This window comes from Oncorhynchus nerka, unplaced genomic scaffold (assembly GCF_034236695.1).
Source record: "Oncorhynchus nerka isolate Pitt River unplaced genomic scaffold, Oner_Uvic_2.0 unplaced_scaffold_1322, whole genome shotgun sequence".
Classification (NCBI taxonomy): Eukaryota; Metazoa; Chordata; class Actinopteri; order Salmoniformes; family Salmonidae; genus Oncorhynchus; species Oncorhynchus nerka.
In genome coordinates this window covers 20,001-36,887 of record NW_027040020.1, presented here as the reverse complement: position 1 = coordinate 36,887, position 16,887 = coordinate 20,001, and the positions used below count along the sequence as shown (strand labels likewise).

General features: G+C 43.5%; 1 protein-coding gene across 1 annotated transcript in view; it reads left to right on the top strand.

Annotated features, from left to right (window-relative positions):
* The window catches only part of LOC135568929 (janus kinase and microtubule-interacting protein 3-like), a gene marked incomplete at its 3' end in the record, with an annotated part of 107,276 nt that overhangs the window by 72,461 nt on the left and 17,928 nt on the right, over positions 1-16,887 (top strand). The window contains 3 exon segments of the mRNA XM_065015712.1: positions 4,937-5,155; positions 10,853-10,972; positions 15,086-15,232. Coding sequence (XP_064871784.1) covers positions 4,937-5,155; positions 10,853-10,972; positions 15,086-15,232 — 486 coding nt within the window.

Sequence of the window (16,887 nt, the reverse complement as noted above, 5' to 3'; positions counted from 1 at the left end):
CAGAACAACAGTCGAATGTACTGGTTTCCACTAGTTTATAACAGAACAACAGTCTCATGTACAGCTTTCCCCTAGTTTATAACAGAACAACAGTCTCATGTACTGGTTTCCCCTAGTTTATAACAGAACAACAGTCTCATGTACTGGTTTCCCCTAGTTTATAACAGAACAACAGTCTCATGTACAGGTTTCCCCTAGTTTATAACAGAACAACAGTCTCATGTACTGGTTTCCACTAGTTTATAACAGAACAACAGTCTCATGTACAGGTTTCCCCTAGTTTATAACAGAACAACAGTCTCATGTACAGCTTTCCCCTAGTTTATAACAGAACAACAGTCTCATGTACAGGTTTCCCCTAGTTTATAACAGAACAACAGTCTCATGTACTGGTTTCCACTAGTTTATAACAGAACAACAGTCTCATGTACAGGTTTCCCCTAGTTTATAACAGAACAACAGTCTCATGTACATGTTTCCCCTAGTTTATAACAGAACAGTCTCATGTACAGGTTTCTCCTAGTTTATAACAGAACAACAGTCGAATGTACTGGTTTCCACTAGTTTATAACAGAACAACAGTCTCATGTACAGCTTTCCCCTAGTTTATAACAGAACAACAGTCTCATGTACTGGTTTCCCCTAGTTTATAACAGAACAACAGTCTCATGTACTGGTTTCCCCTAGTTTATAACAGAACAACAGTCTCATGTACAGGTTTCCCCTAGTTTATAACAGAACAACAGTCTCATGTACAGCTTTCCCCTAGTTTATAACAGAACAACAGTCTTATGTACTGGTTTCCCCTAGTTTATAACAGAACAACAGTCTCATGTACTGGTTTCCCCTAGTTTATAACAGAACAACAGTCTCATGTACTGGTTTCCCCTAGTTTATAACAGAACAACAGTCTCATGTACTGGTTTCCACTAGTTTATAACAGAACAACAGTCTCATGTACTGGTTTCCCCTAGTTTATAACAGAACAACAGTCTCATGTACAGCTTTCCCCTAGTTTATAACAGAACAACAGTCTCATGTACAGGTTTCCCCTAGTTTATAACAGAACAACAGTCTCATGTACTGGTTTCCACTAGTTTATAACAGAACAACAGTCTCATGTACAGGTTTCCCCTAGTTTATAACAGAACAACAGTCTCATGTACAGGTTTCCCCTAGTTTATAACAGAACAGTCTCATGTACAGGTTTCCCCTAGTTTATAACAGAACAACAGTCTTATGTACTGGTTTCCACTAGTTTATAACAGAACAACAGTCTCATGTACAGGTTTCCCCTAGTTTATAACAGAACAACAGTCTCATGTACAGGTTTCCCCTAGTTTATAACAGAACAGTCTCATGTACAGGTTTCCCCTAGTTTATAACAGAACAACAGTCTAATGTACTGGTTTCCACTAGTTTATAACAGAACAACAGTCTCATGTACAGCTTTCCCCTAGTTTATAACAGAACAATAGTCTCATGTACTGGTTTCCCCTAGTTTATAACAGAACAACAGTCTCATGTACTGGTTTCCCCTAGTTTATAACAGAACAACCGTCTCATGTGCAGCTTTCCCCTAGTTTATATGACCTATATTTCCTTTTATTTAGTGAGTTTCTCTGTTGGCTTCCTGACAGGTTGATTTGTTATGTAGCTAAATGCTAGCTGGGTTGGGACTGTTGTGAATAGAAGCATGCAGAATTGCAGATATCCGTTAGAGCTGGGTCATGTGTGCTTTTCCCAGGTCATTACCAGGACTATTTCATGTAATTTCACTGAGATTGGTTTGTTGTGATCTTGTTGAATGTGACCCTAGACTGTGGATGCTGCAAGGCAACACAAGTGTGTTCTGTAAAATGAATTGATTACAGGAATGAAACAGTAGATCTGTGGGGGGATCGTATTGTGTTTCTAATGTTTAGTAGCTACAGGATGCACCAAGGAAGCTCCTGTTCTCTGAATGGCCAATCAAACAGGGCGGGGCTTGTGGCTGGTCCTTTTTTCATGGTGACAGCTGAACAGAACAGTAGCCTACTGTGTGTGTGCATGATGTGGCTCTGTGTGTGTGTGTGTGACTTATATGCATGCACACTCATGCTCGACTGTTCTCCTCTGTTCTGTTCTCCTCTGTTCTGTTCTGTTCTCCTCTGTTCTGTTCTACTCTCCTCTCCTCTGTTCTGTTCTGTTCTCCTCTGTTCTGTTCTCCTCTGTTCTGTTCTCCTCTCATCTCCTCTGTTCTGTTCTCCTCTGTTCTGTTTTCCTCTGTTCTGTTCTCCTCTCCTCTCCTCTCCTCTGTTCTGTTCTGTTCTGTTCTCCTCTGTTCTCCTCTGCTCTCCTCTGTTCTCCTCTGTTCTCCTCTCCTCTCCTCTCCTCTGCTCTGCTCTGTTCTGTTCTGTTCTGTTCTGTTCTGTTCTGTTCTGTTCTCCTCTGTTCTCCTCTGTTCTGTTCTACTCTCCTCTGTTCTCCTCTGTTCTGTTCTACTCTCTGTTTTCCTCTGTTCTGTTCTCCTCTCCTCTGCTCTGTTCTGTTCTACTCTGTTCTGTTCTGTTCTCCTCTGTTCTGTTCTCCTCTGTTCTGTTCTCCTCTCCTCTCCTCTGTTCTGTTCTGTTCTCCTCTCCTCTCCTCTGTTCTGTTCTCCTCTGTTCTCCTCTGTTCTGTTTTCCTCTGTTCTGTTCTACCCCCCTCCTCTCCTCTGTTCTGTTCTCCTCTGCTCTTTTCTGTTCTCATCTGTTCTGTTTTCCTCTGTTCTCCTCTGTTCTGTTCTCCTCTGTTCTGTTCTCCTCTGTTCTGTTCTCCTCTTGTCTGTTCTGTTCTCCTCTGTTTTCCTCTGTTCTGTTCTACCCCCCTCCTCTCCTCTGTTCTGTTCTCCTCTGCTCTGTTCTGTTCTCCTCTGTTCTGTTCTCCTCTTGTCTGTTCTGTTCTCCTCTGTTTTCCTCTGTTCTGTTTTCCTCTTGTCTGTTCTGTTCTGTTATGTTCTCCTCTGTTTTCCTCTGTTCTGTTTTCCTCTGCTCTGTTCTGTTCTGTTATGTTCTCCTCTGTTTTCCTCTGTTCTGTTTTCCTCTGTTCTGTTCTCCTCTGTTTTCCTCTGCTCTGTTCTGTTCTGTTATGTTCTCCTCTGTTTTCCTCTGTTCTGTTCTGTTCTCCTCTGTTCTGTTCTGTTATGTTCTCCTCTGTTTTCCTCTGTTCTGTTTGCCTCTGTTCTGTTTTCCTCTGTTCTGTTCTCCTCTGTTCTCCTCTTGTCTGTTCTGTTCTCCTCTGTTCTGTTCTCCTCTGTTCTGTTCTCCTCTGTTCTGTTCTCCTCTGTTCTGTTTTCCTCTGTTCTGTTCTCTCCTCTCCTCTGCTCTGTTCTGTTCTGTTCTGTTCTCCTCTGTTCTCCTCTGCTCTCCTCTGTTCTCCTCTGTTCTACTCTCCTCTGTTCTGTTCTCCTCTCCTCTCCTCTGCTCTGCTCTGTTCTGTTCTGTTCTGTTCTCCTCTGTTCTCCTCTGTTCTGTTCTACTCTCCTCTGTTCTCCTCTGTTCTCTTCTACTCTCTGTTTTCCTCTGTTCTGTTCTCCTCTCCTCTGCTCTGTTCTGTTCTACTCTGTTCTGTTCTGTTCTCCTCTGTTCTGTTCTCCTCTGTTCTGTTCTCCTCTCCTCTCCTCTGTTCTGTTCTGTTCTCCTCTCCTCTCCTCTGTTCTGTTCTCCTCTGTTCTGTTTTCCTCTGTTCTGTTCTACCCCCCTCCTCTCCTCTGTTCTGTTCTCCTCTGCTCTTTTCTGTTCTCATCTGTTCTGTTTTCCTCTGTTCTCCTCTGTTCTGTTCTCCTCTGTTCTGTTCTCCTCTGTTCTGTTCTCCTCTTGTCTGTTCTGTTCTCCTCTGTTTTCCTCTGTTCTGTTTTCCTCTGTTCTGTTCTCCTCTGTTTTCCTCTGCTCTGTTCTGTTCTGTTATGTTCTCCTCTGTTTTCCTCTGTTCTGTTCTGTTCTCCTCTGTTCTGTTCTGTTATGTTCTCCTCTGTTTTCCTCTGTTCTGTTTTCCTCTGTTCTGTTTTCCTCTGTTCTGTTCTCCTCTGTTCTCCTCTTGTCTGTTCTGTTCTCCTCTGTTCTGTTCTCCTCTGTTCTGTTCTCCTCTGTTCTGTTCTCCTCTGTTCTGTTTTCCTCTGTTCTGTTCTGTTTTCCTCTGTTCTGTTCTGTTCTCCTCTGTTCTGTTCTGTTCTCCTCTGTTCTCCTCTGTTCTGTTCTCCTCTGTTCTGTTCTCCTCTGTTCTCCTCTGATCTGTTCTCCTCTGTTCTGTTCTCCTCTGTTCTCCTCTGTTCTGTTCTCCTCTGTTCTGTTCTCCTCTGTTCTGTTCTCCTCTTGTCTGTTCTGTTCTCCTCTGTTCTCCTCTTGTCTGTTCTGTTCTCCTCTGTTTTCCTCTGTTCTGTTTTCCTCTGCTCTGTTCTGTTCTGTTCTGTTCTCCTCTGTTCTGTTCTCCTCTGTTCTGTTTTCCTCTGTTCTGTTCTGTTTTCCTCTGTTCTGTTCTGTTCTCCTCTGATCTGTTCTCCTCTGTTCTGTTCTCCTCTGTTCTCCTCTGTTCTGTTCTCCTCTGTTCTGTTCTCCTCTGTTCTGTTTTCCTCTGTTCTGTTTTCCTCTGTTCTGTTCTCCTCTGTTCTGTTCTCCTCTGTTCTCCTCTGTTCTGTTCTCCTCTGTTCTCCTCTGTTCTGTTCTCCTCTGTTCTCCTCTGTTTTGTTCTGTTCTCCTCTTTTCTGCTCTGTTCTCCTTTGCTCTGCTCTCCTCTGTTCTCCTTTCCTTTGTTCTCCACTCCTGTGTTCTCATCTGTTCTCCACTGTTCTGTTCTCCTCTCCTCTGTTCTCCTCTCCTCTCATCTGTTCTCCACTGTTCTGTTCTCCTCTCCTCTGTTCTCCTCTCCTCTGTTCTCCTCTCCTCTGTTCTCCTCTCCTCTGTTCTGCTCTGCTCTGTAGATGGATGAGATTAAGGTAAAAGACAGAGCATGCTGTGTGCTGGGGAAGGAGCTGGGTGTTCAGGCTGGACACACTCAGAGGCTCCAGCTGCAGAAGGAGGCTGTGGATGAGCAGCTAGCCCAGATCAGAAGCAGGGAGGTTGGGGCAGGAGGACACCTCCACAGCCCCAAACGAGACGCTCCTTACCCCAGTGGTGCAGGAGACACCTCAGAGAGCCTCGTAAGCAATCTCTCTCCCTCCATCTCGCCTCTCACTACTGCATAATGCAGGCTACCCCTCTATCTAGCCTCTCACTACTGCATAATGAAGGCTACCCCTCTATCTAGCCTCTCACTACTGCATAATGCAGGCTACCCCTCTATCTAGCCTCTCACTACTGCATAATGCAGGCTACCCCTCTATCTAGCCTCTCACTACTGCATAATGCAGGCTACCCCTCTATCTAGCCTCTCACTACTGCATAATGCAGGCTACCCCTCTATCTAGCCTCTCACTACTGCATAATGCAGGCTACCCCTCTATCTAGCCTCTCACTACTGCATAATGCAGGCTACCCCTCTATCTAGCCTCTCACTACTGCATAATGCAGGCTACCCCTCTATCTAGCCTCTCACTACTGCATAATGCAGGCTATCTATAGACCTACCTCCACAAACGCAAGGCCCGTTGTTGCCTCTGCAACTTTAAATCTAGCTAACGTGTTTATTTTGCTTTCTTTGTGCTTCACCTTCTTTATCTGTTTCTAGACGCTTAAATGGAGTCTAGAGATCTGCCCTGGCTGAGCCTAGATGTTCTCTATTACTGCACCCAGTACCAGTCCTCTCACCTTCCTTTACTGTCTAATCATCCACCCAGCACCAGTCCTCTAACCTTCCTTTACTGTCTATTCCTCCATCCAGCACCAGTCCTCTAACCTTCCTTTACTGTCTATTCCTCCACCCAACACCAGTCCTCTCACCTTCCTTTACTGTCTAATCCTCCACCCAGCACCAGTCCTCTAACCTTCCTTTACTGTCTATTCCTCCTTCCTTTACTGTCTAATCCTCCACCCAACACCAGTCCTCTCACCTTCCTTTACTGTCTAATCCTCCACCCAGCACCAGTCCTCTCACCTTCCTTTACTGTCTATTCCTCCACCCAGCACCAGTCCTCTAACCTTCCTTTACTGTCTATTACTGCACCCATCACCAGTCCTCTCACCTTCCTTTACTGTCTATTCCTCCACCCAGCACCAGTCCTCTCACCTTCCTTTACTGTCTATTCCTCCATCCAGCACCAGTCCTCTCACCTACATTTACTGTCTATTCCTCCACCCAGCACCAGTCCTCTCACCTTCCTTTACTGTCTATTCCTCCATCCAGCACCAGTCCTCTCACCTTCCTTTACTATCTATTCCTCCATCCAGCACCAGTCCTCTAACCTTCCTTTACTGTCTATTCCTCCACCCAGCACCAGTCCTCTAACCTTCCTTTACTGTCTATTCCTCCACCCAGCATCAGTCCTCTAACCTTCATTTACTGTCTATTCCTCCACCCAGCACCAGTCCTCTCACCTTCCTTTACTGTCTATTCCTCCACCCAGCACCAGTCCTCTAACCTTCCTTTACTGTCTATTCCTCCATCCAGCACCAGTCCTCTCACCTTCCTTTACTGTCTATTCCTCCATCCAGCACCAGTCCTCTCACCTACATTTACTGTCTATTCCTCCACCCAGCACCAGTCCTCTCACCTTCCTTTACTGTCTATTCCTCCCCCCAGCACCAGTCCTCTAACCTTCCTTTACTGTATATTCCTCCACCCAACACCAGTCCTCTAAGTTTCCTTTACTGTCTATTCCTCCACCCAGCACCAGTCCTCTAACCTTCCTTTACTGTCTATTCCTCCACCCAGCACCAGTCCTCTAACCTTCCTTTACTGTCTATTCCTCCACCCAGCACCAGTCCTCTCACCTTCATTTACTGTCTATTCCACCTTCCTTTACTGTCTATCTGCAGATACGATGTCCTCTCACCTTCCTTTACTGTCTATCTGCAGATACGATGTTCTCTCACCTTCCTTTACTGTCTATCTGCAGATACGATGTCCTCTCACCTTCCTTTACTGTCTATCTGCAGATACGATGTTCTCTCACCTTCCTTTACTGTCTATCTGCAGATACGATGTCCTCTCACCTTCCTTTACTGTCTATCTGCAGATACGATGTCCTCTCACCTTCCTTTACTGTCTATCTGCAGATACGATGTCCTCTCACCTTCCTTTACTGTCTATCTGCAGATACGATGTCCTCTCACCTTCCTTTACTGTCTATCTGCAGATACGATGTCCTCTCACCTTCCTTTACTGTCTATCTGCAGATACGATGTCCTCTCACCTTCCTTTACTGCATAATGCAGGCTACCCCTCTATCTAGCCTCTCACTACTGCATAATGCAGGCTACCCCTATATCTAGCCTCTCACTACTGCATAATGCAGGCTATCTATAGACCTACCTCCACAAACGCAAGGCCCGTTGTTGCCTCTGCAACTTTAAATCTAGCTAACGTGTTTATTTTGCTTTCTTTGTGCTTCACCTTCTTTATCTGTTTCTAGACGCTTAAATGGAGTCTAGAGATCTGCCCTGGCTGAGCCTAGATGTTCTCTATTACTGCACCCAGTACCAGTCCTCTCACCTTCATTTACTGTCTAATCCTCCACCCAGCACCAGTCCTCTAACCTTCCTTTACTGTCTATTCCTCCATCCAGCACCAGTCCTCTAACCTTCCTTTACTGTCTATTCCTCCACCCAACACCAGTCCTCTCACCTTCCTTTACTGTCTAATCCTCCACCCAGCACCAGTCCTCTAACCTTCCTTTACTGTCTATTCCTCCTTCCTTTACTGTCTAATCCTCCACCCAACACCAGTCCTCTCACCTTCCTTTACTGTCTAATCCTCCACCCAGCACCAGTCCTCTCACCTTCCTTTACTGTCTATTCCTCCACCCAGCACCAGTCCTCTAACCTTCCTTTACTGTCTATTACTGCACCCATCACCAGTCCTCTCACCTTCCTTTACTGTCTATTCCTCCATCCAGCACCAGTCCTCTCACCTACATTTACTGTCTATTCCTCCACCCAGCACCAGTCCTCTCACCTTCCTTTACTGTCTATTCCTCCATCCAGCACCAGTCCTCTCACCTTCCTTTACTATCTATTCCTCCATCCAGCACCAGTCCTCTAACCTTCCTTTACTGTCTATTCCTCCACCCAGCACCAGTCCTCTAACCTTCCTTTACTGTCTATTCCTCCACCCAGCATCAGTCCTCTAACCTTCATTTACTGTCTATTCCTCCACCCAGCACCAGTCCTCTCACCTTCCTTTACTGTCTATTCCTCCACCCAGCACCAGTCCTCTAACCTTCCTTTACTGTCTATTCCTCCATCCAGCACCAGTCCTCTCACCTTCCTTTACTGTCTATTCCTCCATCCAGCACCAGTCCTCTCACCTACATTTACTGTCTATTCCTCCACCCAGCACCAGTCCTCTCACCTTCCTTTACTGTCTATTCCTCCCCCCAGCACCAGTCCTCTAACCTTCCTTTACTGTATATTCCTCCACCCAACACCAGTCCTCTAACCTTCCTTTACTGTCTATTCCTCCACCCAGCACCAGTCCTCTAACCTTCCTTTACTGTCTATTCCTCCACCCAGCACCAGTCCTCTCACCTTCATTTACTGTCTATTCCACCTTCCTTTACTGTCTATCTGCAGATACGATGTCCTCTCACCTTCCTTTACTGTCTATCTGCAGATACGATGTTCTCTCACCTTCCTTTACTGTCTATCTGCAGATACGATGTCCTCTCACCTTCCTTTACTGTCTATCTGCAGATACGATGTTCTCTCACCTTCCTTTACTGTCTATCTGCAGATACGATGTCCTCTCACCTTCCTTTACTGTCTATCTGCAGATACGATGTCCTCTCACCTTCCTTTACTGTCTATCTGCAGATACGATGTTCTCTCACCTTCCTTTACTGTCTATCTGCAGATATGATGTCCTCTCACCTTCCTTTACTGTCTATCTGCAGATACGATGTCCTCTCACCTTCCTTTACTGTCTATCTGCAGATACGATGTCCTCTCACCTTCCTTTACTGTCTATCTGCAGATATGATGTCCTCTCACCTTCCTTTACTGTCTATCTGCAGATACGATGTCCTCTCACCTTCCTTTACTGTCTATCTGCAGATACGATGTCCTCTCACCTTCCTTTACTGTCTATCTGCAGATACGATGTTCTCTCACCTTCCTTTACTGTCTATCTGCAGATATGATGTCCTCTCACCTTCCTTTACTGTCTATCTGCAGATACGATGTCCTCTCACCTTCCTTTACTGTCTATCTGCAGATATGATGTCCTCTCACCTTCCTTTACTGTCTATCTGCAGATACGATGTCCTCTCACCTTCCTTTACTGTCTATCTGCAGATACGATGTCCTCTCACCTTCCTTTACTGTCTATCTGCAGATACGATGTCCTCTCACCTTCCTTTACTGTCTATCTGCAGATACGATGTCCTCTCACCTTCCTTTACTGTCTATCTGCAGATACGATGTTCTCTCACCTTCCTTTACTGTCTATCTGCAGATACGATGTCCTCTCACCTTCCTTTACTGTCTATCTGCAGATACGATGTTCTCTTACCTTCCTTTACTGTCTATCTGCAGATATGATGTTCTCTACTGTTTAAAGATGTCTTCTGCACCACTGAATCAGGAATTCTTGAGACGTTTATAGATGGTTTTCTTTAGATCTCGTTCTTTCGTCTTCAGCTCTTTATTTTTATATTTTCTAATATTCAGCTCATAAATATATATATGAATCTCTGAATTTTAAACACAGTGGAAACTAAAGTCTGCACATTTCAATGTTTTATTAATATTTTACAGTAAATTCCTTGTAATCAAATGTACACACGTCACCATTCCCTGTTGAAGAACTAAATGTGTTTATGTCCGAGCTGTTCCTGGCTGCTGTGCACCAGTCCGTGGTCGGTGACTTCCTCAATCTATAAGCACATCACCTGAACACCTTCACACTGTCACCAATATTCACACTCCCTTACACTCACCTACTCATGCTTACAGAGTAGACACCTGTTATTTCAACAGGCTACTTACTTATTATTATCGGCATGCCTCTCAATGTAGTTAGTCTCTTCTCACAGCTGCTGTGTCTGAGCACCATGAGTCAGGAGTAGCTGGGGCCAGCTTTGGGGTCAATTCCAATTCAAGTCAGTCAATTCAGGAAGTAAATTGACGTTTCAATTCAAGTCAGTCAATTCAGGAAGTAAATTGACGTTCCAATTCAAGTAAGTCAATTCAGGAAGTAAATTGACGTTCCAAATCAATAATTGATTTTTTTTTTAAAGGCATCTTATTTTCAATGACTTCTCAATAAACTGAAAAGGAGAAGATGTTTGTTTTTAAATGTTAAATTCAAATCATTTCCTGAATTGACTTCCTTCAGTTCAAAAGGACCCCAACCCTGATGAGTAGCAAGCAAGGCTGCACTGTAATAAACACCATAGTAAGCGGTCGTAGCCTATTGAATAGTGTTTTCATTTTCACGGCAGAAAATGGATGGACGTTTTTTATTTTTCTGTTTATTATTTGTTCTGTGTAAGAATGAATGTACCCACTGTCCACTTTATTACACTGTTATTTAGATAAATCCATGTCAACAGGAACCCAGAAGTTTCCGGGTGTTTTTTACCACATTAACTGGCGTTTCTACATGGAGCGTTTACAGTGAAGGTCCAGAGGGCTTTCGATAAGTGGGGTTCAGGGGGTGAGGCCTAATATACTGTAATAATACAGCCTGGGGATGGTGTTTGAGGTTATTCCCAGTCATCTGCAGTTGGTGTGTGTTTCAGGAACAGCAGTTGGATGAGAAGGACGCGCGACGCTTCCAGCTGAAGATCGCTGAGCTGAGTGCCGTCATCCGCAAACTGGAGGATCGCAACGCCCTCTTGTCAGAGGAAAGAAATGAACTGGTGAGCCGTTCTGACGTCTTCCAATCACAGGTATAAACCGGGTGGTTCCAGACCTGAATGCTGATTGGCTGGAGGACCGCATGCCCTCCTGTTTGGTTCTGGTATAACAACCAGGTTTGGTATTGGATCAGTTTGGTTCTGGTATAACAACCAGGTTTGGTATTGGATCAGTTTGGTTCTGGCTTAAAAAACAGGTTTGGTATTGGATCCGTTTGGTTCTGGCTTAAAAAACAGGTTTGGTATTGGATCAGTTTGGCTCTGGTATAACAACCAGGTTTGGTATTGGATCAGTTTGGTTCTGGTATAACAACCAGGTTTGGTATTGGATCAGTTTGGCTCTGGTATAACAACCAGGTTTGGTATTGGATCAGTTTGGTTCTGGTATAACAACCAGGTTTGGTATTGGATCAGTTTGGCTCTGGTATAACAACCAGGTTTGGTATTGGATCAGTTTGGTTCTGGTATAACAACCAGGTTTGGTATTGGATCAGTTTGGCTCTGGTATAACAACCAGGTTTGGTATTGGATCAGTTTGGTTCTGGTATAACAACCCGGTTTGATATTGGATCAGTTTGGTTCTGGTATAGCAACCAGGTTTGGTATTGGATCAGTTTGGTTCTGGTATAACAACCCGGTTTGATATTGGATCAGTTTGGTTCTGGTATAACAACCCGGTTTGATATTGGATCAGTTTGGTTCTGGTATAACAACCAGGTTTGGTATTGGATCAGTTTGGTTCTGGTATAACAACCCGGTTTGATATTGGATCAGTTTGGTTCTGGCAACCTTTTATTTTATTTTGCGTGACCTTTGACCCACATATTGTGAAACAAATGCATCAACAACATAGGGAGTGTTACTTTACTCACCGCGGACGGCCACCAGCGTTTACTCACTTTTCTGTTCCACCACATCACTGCCTGTCAAGCTGAGAACCTTCCTGTCATTGCAAAAAGTTCTCACTTATTTAAAGAGCTTCTAAGCCGAGTTTACGGGACCATGTCACCGGTCCCAATACAAGAACCAATGCCGTTTCAAATCCAGATGTTAATGATCACATACACATGGTTAGCAGATGTTATTGGTCACATACACACGGTTAGCAGATGTTATTGGTCACATACACACGGTTAGCAGATGTTATTGGTCACATACACACGGTTAGCAGATGTTATTGGTCACATACACACGGTTAGCAGATGTTAATGGTCACATACACATGGTTAGCAGATGTTAATGCGAGTGTAGCGAAATGCTTGTGCTTCCAGTTCCAACAGTGCAGTAATATCTAACAAGTAATATCTAATATATAATAATAATATAATATATTCTAATATATACTACCTAATAAACACAAATCTAAAGCGGTGAATGAGAATATGTCCATATAAGTATATGGATGAGTGATGGCCGAGCGGCAAAGGCAAGATGCAATAGATGGTATAAAATACAGTGTATACACATGAGATGAGTATATAAGTTATGTAAACATCATTATTAAAGTGGCATTAGTATCAAACTCCAGGCCGTGGTCAGATGACATGAAAATAGAGTTCTTTTGGCCAATCACACCAGCAGTGAGTTTGGTGTTTAGAAACAGAAGCATATGCAGAAAGTTACCTCATACCTAAGGTAACATATGGTAGTGGGTCATTGATGTTCTGGTATAATATGGTAGTGGATCATTGATGTTCTGGTATAATATGGTAGTGGGTCATTGATGTTCTGGTATAATACGGTAGTGGGTCATTGATGTTCTGGTATAATATGGTAGTGGGTCATTGATGTTATGTTATGGTATAATATGGTAGTGATGTTCTGGTATAATATGGTAGTGATGTTCTGGTATAATATGGTAGTGGGTCATTGATGTTCTGGTATAATATGGTAGTGGATCATTGATGTTATGGTGGTGATGTTATGTTCTGGTAAAATATAGTGGTTATGTTCTGGTAAAATATAGTGGTGATGTTATGTTCTGGTATAATATGGTAGTGGGTCATTGATGTTCTGGTATAATATGGTAGTGGGTCATTGATGTTATGGTATAATATGGTAGTGGGTCATTGATGTTCTGGTATAATATGGTAGTGGATCATTGATGTTCTGGTATAATATGGTAGTGATGTTCTGGTATAATATGGTAGTGATGTTCTGGTATAATATGGTGGTGATGTTATGTTCTGGTATAATATGGTAGTGATGTTCTGGTATAATATGGTAGTGATGTTATGTTCTGGTATAATATGGTAGTGATGTTCTGGTATAATATGGTAGTGATGTTATGTTCTGGTATAATATGGTAGTGATGTTCTGGTATAATATGGTAGTGATGTTCTGGTATAATATGGTAGTGGGTCATTGATGTTCTGGTATAATATGGTAGTGATGTTCTGGTATAATATGGTAGTGATGTTCTGGTATAATATGGTAGTGATGTTCTGGTATAATATGGTAGTGATGTTCTGGTATAATATGGTAGTGATGTTCTGGTATAATATGGTAGTGATGTTCTGGTATAATATGGTAGTGGGTCATTGATGTTCTGGTATAATATGGTAGTGGATCATTGGTGTTCTGGTATAATATGGTAGTGATGTTCTGGTATAATATGGTAGTGATGTTCTGGTATAATATGGTAGTGATGTTCTGGTATAATATGGTAGTGGATCATTGATGTTCTGGTATAATATGGTAGTGGGTCATTGATGTTCTGGTATAATATGGTAGTGATGTTCTGGTATAATATGGTAGTGATGTTCTGGTATAATATGGTAGTGATGTTTTGGTATAATATGGTAGTGGATAATTGATGTTCTGGTATAATATGGTGGTGGATCATTGATGTTCTGGTATAATATGGTAGTGATGTTCTGGTATAATATGGTAGTGGGTCATTGATGTTCTGGTATAATATGGTAGTGATGTTCTGGTAACATATGGTGGTGGATCATTGATGTTCTGGTAACATATGGTGGTGGATCATTGATGTTCTGGTAACATATGGTGGTGGATCATTGATGTTATGCGGCTATTTTCTTTCCACTGGTCCTGAGGCCCTTGTTAAGGTCAACGACATCATGAACTTTACAAAGTACCAGGACATTTGACCAAATACCAGGTTGCGTCTCTCAGGAGGCTGACACTTTGCCGCAAGTGGATCTTCCAGCAAGACAATAATCCCAACCACACATCAAAATCAACAACGAAATTGTTAATTGACCACAAAAATCAACATTTTGAAAGGGTCATCTCAGTCTCCGGACTTGAACCCCATTGAAAACCTGTAGTTTGAATTGGAGAGGGCAGTTCGCAAAGAGCAGACGAAGGATATCAAGGATGTGGACAGATTCTGTATGGAGGACTGGTCTAACACCCCCCCCCCCCCCCCAATGTACTGCTCATCTATATCAAGGATGTGGAAAGATTCTGTATGGAGGACTGGTCTAACACCCCCCAATGTACTGCTCATCTATATCAAGGATGTGGAAAGATAAAGATTCTGTATGGAGGACTGGTCTAATTCCCCCAATGTACTGCTCATCTATATCAAGGATGTGGAAAGATTCTGTATGGAGGACTGGTCTAATTCCCCCCCCCATGTACTGCTCATCTATATCAAGGATGTGGAAAGATTCTGTATGGAGGACTGGTCTAACCCCCCCCAATGTGTCTGTGTCTAGCAGCAGCGCCCGCGAGAGGCAGAGGGCCCCTGCTGGACAAGAACGATACTGATGACATGTGTGTGTGTGTGTGTGTGTGTGTGTGTGTGTGTGTGTGTGTGTGTGTGTGTGTTTGTGTGTGTGTGTGTGTGTGTGTGTGTGTGTGTGTGTGTGTGTGTGTGTGTGTGTGTGTGTGTGTGTGTGTGTGTGTGTGTGTGTGTGTGTGTGTGTGTGTGTGTGTGTGTGTGTGTGTGTGTGTGTGTGTGTGTGTGTGTGTGTGTGTGTGTGTGTGTGTGTGTGTGTGTGTGTGTGTGTGTGTGTGTGTGTGTGTGTGTGTGTGTGTGTGTGTGTGTGTGTGTCTAGCCGAAGCGCCTAAGAGAGGCAGAGAGACAGTTTATACCCCTGCTGGACAAGAATGATACTGATGGTGTGTGTGTGTGTGTCCGTCTAGCTGAAGCGCCTAAGAGAGGCAGAGAGCCAGTTTATGCCCCTGCTGGACAAGAACAAGAGGCTGAGCAGGAAGAATGAGGAGCTGGCCCACGCATTCAGACGCATGGAGAACAAACTACGCTTCATTACAGAGGAGAACATGGAAATGGTAGAGCACACACACTCACACACACACACACACACACACACACACAGACACACACACACACACACACATATGCACGCACACACACACACTCAACACACACACACACACACACATACACACATACACACACACATACACACACACATACACACATACACACACTCACACATATGCACGCACACACACACACTCAACACACACACACACACACACACACACACAGTTGTCAGTGTTTTTTATTGGTCCTGTGCAGTTGTAAATCAAACACATACATGTGTATACACCAAATGTGTTTTCAATTTCAACGTATTTTATAAGAAATAGTGAATCCTGCAAGGGTGCCGATATATATCACTGTACCTGTGAACACTGGCTACCTTGAACACAGTACAATAATCTCTTGTGACAGAGAGATAACAGAACACTGACTACCTTTATAAAAAGGGTGGGTATAATCCTGAATGCTGATTGGTTAAAACCGCATTCCAGCCGGTGTCTATTCCACAAGTTACCACCGGCTAAGTCTATGACGTTAAAATGTCTATTTACTCTGTTCCATCTGACTGCGCCATCCACTGTCTCATCAGCCCAATCCACTGTCTCATCAGCCCAATCCACTGTCTCATCAGCCCAATCCACTGTCTCATCAGCCCAATCCACTGTCTCATCAGCCCAATCCACTGTCTCATCAGCCCAATCCACTGTCTCATCAGCCCTATCCACTGTCTCATCAGCCCAATCCACTGTCTCATCAGCCCTATCCACTGTCTCATCAGCCCAATCCACTGTCTCATCAGCCCTATCCACTGTCTCATCAGCCCAATCCACTGTCTCATCAACCCAATCCACTGTCTCATCAGCCCAATCCACTGTCTCATCAACCCAATCCACTGTCTCATCAACCCAATCCACTGTCTCATCAACCCAATCCACTGTCTCATCAGCCCAGCCAGGCAATTTATGAACTTGATCTCCACTATAAAAAGCATCTAGACATTATGTCACATGTCTTTTAGATTAACGTTTAACAGCAGTGGTTTGTATAAACCTGCTGTCTGTCTCTCCCACATTTGCAACATTGTTTCAATATTTAAATTCGATCTCCAGCTGTCCCGTAGTAATGAACGAGTCTGGAGTCGGACGAGACAGACAGACAGCGTTTCTCAGCCAGTCGAAATCATGAATCAGCTGGCATCATTTTATTGGTTTTTATGGATATATAAAAAAGAAATGTAAATTGAAAAAAGGTCAAACGAAACGAAGTGCAGCTATTTTGTAGTCTTTCCATCTTCAGTTTGAAGTGATTGTGTTAGCTGTGTTGTTGGCTAGCTCCTCTGAACAACAGTGTCCTGACGAGAGAGCACGTTTTCTATGCCAGGCAAAATCGCTCCTCATTAGTTCATTGTTATGGATGAACTAGTATGAATAAATTAATAAATTAATCAAAAGAACGTTTTTTTTAATTAAAATGTATCAATAATTATTTGAATAATTTGGTAACCCGTATAAAAGTGACAATGCCATTGAAGCCAGTGTTTGGGCCTTTTTTATTTTTACCTTTATTTAACCAGGCAAGTCAGTTAAGAACAAATTCTTATTTTCAATGACGGCCTGGGAACAGTGGGTTAACTGCCTGTTCAGGGGCAGAACGACAG